This window comes from Ruditapes philippinarum, unplaced genomic scaffold, assembly GCF_026571515.1.
Source record: "Ruditapes philippinarum isolate M1 unplaced genomic scaffold, ASM2657151v2 ctg856_1_1_1_1, whole genome shotgun sequence".
In the NCBI taxonomy this organism is placed as follows: domain Eukaryota; kingdom Metazoa; phylum Mollusca; class Bivalvia; order Venerida; family Veneridae; genus Ruditapes; species Ruditapes philippinarum.
In genome coordinates this window covers 159,632-168,547 of record NW_026862309.1, presented here as the reverse complement: position 1 = coordinate 168,547, position 8,916 = coordinate 159,632, and the positions used below count along the sequence as shown (strand labels likewise).

General features: G+C 32.5%; 3 protein-coding genes across 4 annotated transcripts in view; 2 read left to right on the top strand and 1 right to left on the bottom strand.

The window, feature by feature from the left end:
- Positions 1-8,325, top strand: part of LOC132718612 (galactose mutarotase-like) — a 32,075-nt gene extending 23,750 nt beyond the window's left edge. The window contains exons 1-7 of one of the 2 annotated variants that reach the window (XM_060702329.1): positions 2,657-2,672; positions 5,426-5,565; positions 5,763-5,890; positions 6,255-6,415; positions 6,919-7,128; positions 7,865-7,946; positions 8,141-8,324. In XM_060702329.1, coding sequence (XP_060558312.1) covers positions 5,498-5,565; positions 5,763-5,890; positions 6,255-6,415; positions 6,919-7,128; positions 7,865-7,946; positions 8,141-8,307 — 816 coding nt within the window. In that variant the 5' untranslated portion in view covers positions 2,657-2,672; positions 5,426-5,497 and the 3' untranslated portion in view covers positions 8,308-8,324. Of the gene's footprint in view, positions 1-2,656; positions 2,673-5,425; positions 5,566-5,762; positions 5,891-6,254; positions 6,416-6,918; positions 7,129-7,864; positions 7,947-8,140 lie in introns of those variants that run through there. The other variant, XM_060702330.1, reaches the window with a different exon arrangement.
- LOC132718611 (ADP-ribosyl cyclase/cyclic ADP-ribose hydrolase-like) overlaps positions 1-8,916 on the bottom strand; it is a 53,293-nt gene that overhangs the window by 19,390 nt on the left and 24,987 nt on the right. The window lies entirely within an intron of this gene.
- LOC132718609 (galactose mutarotase-like) overlaps positions 1-8,916 on the top strand; it is a 48,383-nt gene that overhangs the window by 39,026 nt on the left and 441 nt on the right. The window lies entirely within an intron of this gene.

Below are 8,916 nucleotides of genomic sequence, written 5' to 3'. Positions count from 1 at the left end.
ACTCATTCCGTCAACATTTTCACCTAACACGTGTACTTCATCGTACGAAAACCTAATAGTATCAAATGAAATAAAATATAATATTGGTAAGGCGTTATAACGCAAAAACGCGAAAAAGGCGTTATGTAACGCAAATAAACGCGTAGTAATTAATTAACGCGGAAAAAGGAGATATTACGCGAAATAAAAGGCGTAGTAACAACGAAAAAGGGCGGAGTAACGAGAATCAAAAAAGCGTAATAACGCGAATCGAAAGGTCTAATTACGCGAATCAAAAGGCGTAATAACGCGAATAAAGGCGTTATAACGCGAATCAAAAGGCGTAAGGGGACGGACGAAACAAGCGGCGACTATATGCTCTGCCTTCGGGAGTTACTTGATTTTACTTCGAATTAAATCCGTTCTTCAACAATCATTTATTTCAAATTTCCCTTTAAAGGACAAATTTAAGTATTCCCGGATGTGAACATTACACATGCACTTACACAGTAATATACTATCTTGATTCCATTATCATTATGGCATGATAAGACACACTGCACAAGCCAAGAAAAGATATAATTTCACAGAAATATAAAATCAAATTTAACGTGTTTTGATACAACACGACGTGTCACACTGAGGGTTCCATGATAACAGTCGCATTAACAGATCTGTGGAAGTTTCTTATTACAAAATTTCACCATTCTCATGTTCTGCTTAAAGAAGTTATTGCTATGGGGTGTGAATGGTAGCTTACATTTACTCTTTTTTACATGTCAAATAGGATAATACAGATCTCAACAAATAGTCTACAGACAGGCGCACGTGCGTTCCAACATTTTCTGGGCCTTGGTGACCGAGTGATCAAGGTCCTCGAGTTATCAGTTGCTCCTTACCGCAAAGGGCTGTGTGGAAACTTTGATTCATTACATTCTAGCAGAACTGTGTCATTAGACAGGTATATTACACTATATACCCATTGCATACATAATTACAGTACTGTTTCTACTTTATAGGCAAGATGTTTCTGCCAAGGATATGCCGAATTTATTAATAATATTCTACTTGTGGTCTTACATAAGTTGTGTTTGCAGCATCATTGATCCATTTATATGACGCTTTTATGTTTCTTTTAATATAGCGGAGGCAGCTGTTTGCTTTAATGAATGCTACATTATTTATATGTTGGGTCCAGTTTAAATCTATTAAAATGGTCATCCTAAGGTATTTCAAAAGAATCTGATGTTTTTAATGTTGTATTATGTAAGGACTAAGAACAAATTTTAGGACCATTCTTACAACAGGAAATAATAAACAGTATTAAATTCCATGACCCCATTCTCTCACAAACTTCTAACTGATGTAGATCATTTAGTAAGAGTTAAGAATCTGACGAAGAAATGATTGTTATGTAAACTAGGTTGAACTTAACAAAGAGCCTTACCCTTGATTGATTTAGGAAGATCGTTGATGTATGAAAGGAACAGATGACCAATTTACCAGAGGACACCAGAAAGTACGGGAGTTCCTTTGCTAGGTGTCCTTCTACCGTTACTATTTGAGGGCGGTTAAATAGAATAAATCTTATTCAGAGTAAATACTATATATGTGGGTAGTTTATTTATTAGTTTACCTACCTCATCAAATTTTTTTTAATGTTGTAGAGATAGATAGGTGTCCAATACTATAACATCAGTCTGTTGACCTTTGTCTAAGCTGTCATAAACTTCTTTGAAAGTTGAAATAGATATATAACTCCATTTCGTTAAGCCTAGCCCAAAATGTAAACAATAAAAGAATACGCATGATGAGTGAAATGTTTGAAACAATTAAGATCGTTTTGATACATTAGCACAAGCGATCTGCTGTTTTGATTGATTCCTCACCAGTAATAATCGATTTTGTTTTTCTGAGAGGCAAATGAACATTAATGTTCAATGTCCGAGATCAATTGTTGCAGGAAAATTGGATTGTAAATCCAATGTTCTTCCTATTGGACACATTAGTTATATACAGCAGACTGTTTAATTAAAACAATTTTTTATTAATCTCTCTTGAATCAGACATGTTTAATGCAAATGTAGTGCATATATGCACGTATATATGTATGTCAATGATAAGGGTTTGAAAAAAAGTCATGACTTAATAGATTTATAATATAGCTTATCCGTGATGTCATTATAAACACTCTGAATGTCATTCATAAATTTGTAATCATAAAATTCTTCAATGAAATGGAAAAAAGAAAATTACATTTACTATGAGATGTACATTTTGTATATTAGTCTTTGATTTTAAAATGAGTTATGATAAAAACAATTACAAAAAACAACAACAAACAAATGTATAATATTCACACCAGCAGATTTGTAGCAGTAGTGAAAAAAAAATTTAAAAAGAAAAGAAGGAAAAAACAACATATGCTTAATGTCGGTATTGTTATTATTATATTCTCCAGCCGACAATTAATTTACTTTTACTCAGCTAACTGGCAGTTTTTGGCAAAACCTATCATTCTATAAGAAATCAAACATTCTTTTTGCAAGATTCTAAAGTGCCGAGTGATATCTGAATGTTGCAGAGAAATTAAATTTAATTCAGTAGCTATCTATCTATGGTCGTATTGCCAACCATATTGAAGGTGCCACATGCAAATCGGACGGAGTTTTCTGCAATGTATTTAATTAAAGGTAAACTACTTGACGGGGGAATATGCTAGAATATCACGTCTTTTTAAAGTTTACTTAGGAATCTTTCTGCTTCATCTCAGTTAAAATCGTTCAGTACTTACATGGATGTTTCATTCTAGGCAGGCGATTACATAGCTGACCATATTTCCAAAGCAAATTTGAGCAAATATTGAAACTATATCATAACCACAATATTTACAGTTACGATTAAACAATAACCCATTGATAGTTACTGTAGGATAAGCTAAAAATACAATTTTACATTTTATATAATTTATCAGTAATCATCTTATATATATCAAGTAATGGTTTGACATGTTGTATCGAGTCTTCAAGCTGTGTAACACCGCACTTTGGGGTCAAACGCACTTTGGGGTTCGACCCCAAAGTGCGTTAAACTTCGCACCGCACTTTGGGGTCAAACGCACTTTGGGGTCAAAATCGAGAAATTGACCCCAAAGTGCGTTAATATGCTACATATCAACGCACTTTGGGTTCCAGAGGTCTAAAGGTGTAATCTGAGTTCTGCTTAAATACTGAGAACTGACTTATTTTCGATCTTCGACATTGAAATATTTGAGGTGGAGTTCAAGATGGCGGTCAATACTTTGATGGTGCTTAAGTGATAAAAGTTACTTGAAATATCCAAAAATTGTGTTCATATAACAAAATTACGGTGGCATAAAAGTGACATTTGCAATTTTTTTTAGGTTTTGCATACATATTTTTTTTTTCAGTTTTGCATTCATTTTTTTTTTTTTTTTTTTTTTTTTTTGAGTTTTGCATTCATATTTCATGGTAGTTTTTTCGTACATATTTAATTATTTTATTTTTCGTACATATTTTAGCCAACAAAACAGCCTTCACATCGCATAACAGCCCATAGTTGACTAACACAATGGTTCGGTCACATTTCGGCCCATTTCTGGAATCGGTCCAGTCGTTTTTGGCCGCGCAAGTCTGGTTTCGCCCGACCTTTTTCGGCCCATTTTTTAAATCATGTGTATTATTATATGCTATTATAGTAGTGTCTATTTGGAAAGGGCTGTTGATTATTAGATGTATTATTCTATGAATATGCACCACTCAACCCCACTCCCTGAGAATAGCGGGGGCCATTGACTTTAAACCAAGCCGACCACTGGTAAAATCTTCGCCCTGATAATAACATTCCTGCCTTATGACCCGGAACAGTGCAGACATCAAAACACGATTCTTTTTAACCCGCACTCCCCCTGGGGCAAGGGAGGTGGTTACAAATGACTGGTGTATTACAATAATGCACAATTAAAGATCTAAATAGGTTCTTATATTTCACTGATTTAGAAAAAAAATATATATACATGTATATATTCGAGTATATATATACAAATGTACTAAAAAGTGTTGTAAATCTTTTTGATACCTCCAAAAATGAAAATGTTGGTATTTGCAAATGGCGTTTGCAAATGGGGTACTGTAATTTACAGATGGCGAAGTGTTTGAAAATGGTGTTTTACAAATGGCGTAATTATCCAAATGGTGCCGTGTTGAGCCCCATTTTAAATATGTTGGGAATGAAATAAAATGCAGTTAATTTTTTTTCCAAAAGAACTATAAATATACTCTATTGCAATGTTCTGGTGAAACATCAAGTTTTTCGATCGGACTATAAATTGTGATTTTTACAAATACATTATAAGGCTTATCAACACACTAAAGGGTTTTTGTAAGTTCCGTAACAACCGTTTGCCAGAGGCTTTTTTAATAGGAAATCTTAAATACTTCTTTAGAAAGAGCAAACATGAATTTCATAATGTTAAAATAATGATATCAGAGAAATGTAAGATGCTTGTTACCTGAACAAAGTAGCGATAAATGTGAAATTATTTTTCATAGAAATAGTCAAAACAATGTAGTATTTCATATAAAATACTTATTCACTATAACTGTACTCATCATTGTCAAAAAGCAACAGATTAAAAGGATGGTTCAGGTAATTGACCAATGTGTATTTTTGATAATATAAAAGAACATCAAAATAAAAAAAGCTTTAAAGAAAAACAAATAAAAGCATAATGGGCCTTTAAAATGTTATTTTTAACCCTCGGGGGGATCGATACCCCACACTCCCCTCAGGCAATTTTTTTACTGAATTATCTTACTAAGATTACTCAGAATTTATACCTTTGTCTATGCTAAGATTATCATATTTCTGTAAAAAGTGTAAATAACAAACGGGAAAATGATGCATTAAGCTAAAAACAATGGAGTTAATGAAAGGTGTACATTCTTTTAAAATAAATGGACAATTTGAGAAAAACATATTTTAAGCTTAATAATTGATACAAATTCTTTATTTGGTGATTTATTTAGTGAAAGTCCTTCACTTACTAATCAAGACCATTTAAATTCCTATTGATTCAGGGCACATGTTTTGTGTCTATTTAATACCTTTATTTTTGTTTACCATTGGTTTAATTACACTATATTATTTAAAACATAATGAACATAAATTTTCTCTGACCCCAAAGTGCGGTCGTTTGCCTGATGTTAAAAAATGCATAAGTACCTGTTTAACGCACTTTGGGGTCGAAATTAGACACCAAAGTGCGTAACGCACTTTGGGGTTGGACCCCAAAGTACGTAACGCACTTTGGGGTCGGACCCCAAAGTGCGTTTGACCCCAAAGTGAACGAGTGTATTTGTTGATAATCGACATTTACCCTACAACGAACTCTCAGATAAGATACCGTTATTTTTATCCCATTAAGATTAACTAGTTTACAATTTAAACAAACGCATGCGGGAGGATTTGAAGGTTAACCGTTAAAATTACTGTCACTATGTCATCTGCACACGATATTGTTAAAGAGAAATTTGGAACGACAAAAGATGGAAAAGATGTTTACAAGTGAGTCAGACTATTCAACCTATTTAACTATTCATGCGTGCTTTCAGTTTACATAGCATAAAATATGTATAGACTTTACATAAATATAACATATAATAATTGCAAGTAGTTAAATATAATATGTAAATAGCGATAGTTCATACACATATCATATATGCCTGTTAGCAAGATTTTACAGGCGTGTTGATTCTTTACAGGTTCACATTGAAAGCAGGAAAAATATCAGTGAATATTCTTAACTTTGGCTGTGTAGTTAAAGATATTTTGGTACCTGATCGAAATGGAAATGTAGTAGATGTATGCCTTGGGTATGACAACTTTGATGGTGAAGTATTTAGTTGCTTGTATTTATTAATTGTCCACATTTGCTCAGCCGTCTCCAACAACTTGGAGCTAGTTGCATCGCAACTTTAGATCTATCTAATAAAATCAATTTAAGAGTGCCATTAGAATAATAATAATAATATTATATTGATGCGTTATCAAGATATTTTATCTTTTATGCTTGAACATTAAAATGGCAAGAAATAGCCTCATATCCAGATGCTAATACTCTAGATGAAACAAATACTTTTGTTAAAAATACTATTAGTAAGATACAAAATCATTCTTACTCAAAATCAGTATGAAAATAACACATTGAATTCTATTCATCATTTAAAATGTACGTTACACAATTCAAATTTTAGGATATGAAACGAATCCAGCATTTATGGGCGCCATATGTGGTAGAGTAGCTAACCGTATAGATGGAGCGACATTTGAACTTGACGGTTCTAAGTATGATGTTTCAAAGAATGATCCGCTAGGAAACAATATGTGTCATGGGGGTTTCACAGGTCTAACACGGGTTTGTGTTTTCATATTTTCATAATTTCATTTATTTGTTTGTTTTTCTGGTTTATACCCCGGTTTTGAAAATACATTTCATTTTAGACATAGCGGCCGACCAACCTTACCGGCTGTCCTGGATAACATATCAGTAATTGCCAATTTCTAATATTACTTCTCCGATGCTTTGACTGTGGAGCTAAGAGGGAAGACTTAATTTTAATTTATACGAATTTCTTTGTGAATAAAGAAATGACATAAGTAGCATTAAACATACTGTCTATTCATTAAAATGACCATCTAGTAGCTGGGAAAACCCCAAATATTCTTAATTCCGGAGTTAGTTTATTATAAAAAAAAACTGACTTACAGTATTGTAATACTGAACATTCATATACAGACTAAAATATTGTTTTAAATCAAGATATTGCATCATTTTCTTTGATTTGAAACCCATTAGGATAAGTACAGAAATAACCTTGACTCATCATAGCATATGCATTGTGTATATTTTAATTCAAGAGATACTTTGATTGGACAATAAACGGTACAAAGCTCTGCCTCCAGTACGTTGACACGGATGGTTCGGAAGGATTTCCTGGAGATGTAACTATCACCGTGACGTATGAACTAACTGAAGAGTCCGGTCTCATGATTGATTACAAGGCAACAACTAACAAGCCCACACCTGTAGATATATCAAACCATTTCATGGTTAACCTTTCCGGACATGTAAGATTAAGATATATTAATATCGACATCTCATTGAAATGATAAACGATGCTGTATGATACAGGAATAATCCTTAATGTTTATTCTACAAAAACAATACCTATTCTGAAATGTTAATACTCAATTCACCACGTGACTTTTTGTGATTTGCGCTGGGCAAACACCAATACAATTAATACATCCTGTTTTTTTTTGTTTTTGTTTTTGATTTCTTCAGTTACCTTTTTAATAGTTCCTTATATTTAATGGAATAAAGTGTAAATCCAAAAAAAAAGTATTTCTTTTACGGAAAGTGAAACCGTATGCCGTATGTTTGAACAACATACTTCACTTTAGGTAAGAAAAGGTCAAGGGTTCCTCACTAGAACTAGCGGACTCAACACTTCTTCATCTAATAAAAAATGAAATTTTATGGTAGAAAATAAAACCTGGACCTTCTTTTGTATTGGTTTTAGAATCATAAAATGTCGATTGGTAAAAGGCACCGTGGTATCTTTATAACGCCTGCATGATATTAATTAACGTTGTATGAAAAAGAAATTATAAAGGATAAAATCTAAACTGGAATAGCTACTTAACATGAAAATAATCTTTTATAAAACAATTAGCATAAACTGAGGTATATAATTATATAGTTCATCGTTAGTTTTGAGAAACATGTTCCCCATTAAAAAAAATAGAAGTTTATTTATTGTTTTGAAATTACAATCTACAGAAATTATTAAATGTCTTACAGGATGGTGGATATATTGGTGACCATGTAGTGAAAATGAATGCATCGCAATATCTGGAATTCAATGAAAAATTTATACCAACAGGTAGGTTTTGCTATATCAGAACACACACTTAAAGTTATTGTATATATTGATCATTATTATAGTTATTTCTTTTATAAAATATATATATATGTTTAAATCTTTACTGAAACTTTAGATAACATTCAATTTGGCATTGGTCAGGTTTGTCACAGGACAATGAGAAAATTATGTTCTTTTTGGGGAATGTGTTTCAGGAACGATAACTAATGTATCAGGAACAATGTATGACCTTCAGAAACCAACAGTCCTTAACGATGTTCTTGATAAAATGCCTGGCAAAGATGGTCTCCACTTGGCATATATCTTACCTGGAGCCAAAGGGGAGAAGAAAATGGTTGCTAAGTATGTTTTGTTAAGCTGAATATGTACTTTAAATGCTAATGTATCTCTATAGTTTATCTATCAATGCTCAGGTAAAGTATACGGTTTTGATCTGGTTTTGTAAATATATATTTAAAATTGTAACGCAATGAGCACACGAAACCAAAAACTCTTTCTTTCATCCAAACAAACTAAATGATTCCCTAGAATATCGTTTAAGTATTATCTTGGCATAAAAAGTATATATTTGATGTTTATGACACATCGATTTATAATAGAAATTTACACACTTATGTGCAATTTTTGCAGCTTTATATTCTTTTAGAAATGTCTTAAGGAGTCTTTCGTTATAAAAAAAAGTCGTTCTTTTTCAGGGGGGGGGTTCACCCCCCAAAACGGGGTTTTATTAAGTAAACCACTACAAACCTCGTTTATTCCCTATAGCTTTTTTCTACTTAGCTCTTGCTGAAAAAATCCAAATGCAAAACGGTGTTGATATAAAAAGAGTGGCGGGATTTTGTTCATGCCTCAAGGCTATCCAGCTTCTGTTAATGTAGTAAGTGCCACGTATAATTACAAATATTAGACTTGTTTTATTTTCGTTTAATGCACAAATTTGTTAAAAACACATGTATAATAAGCGTGATTA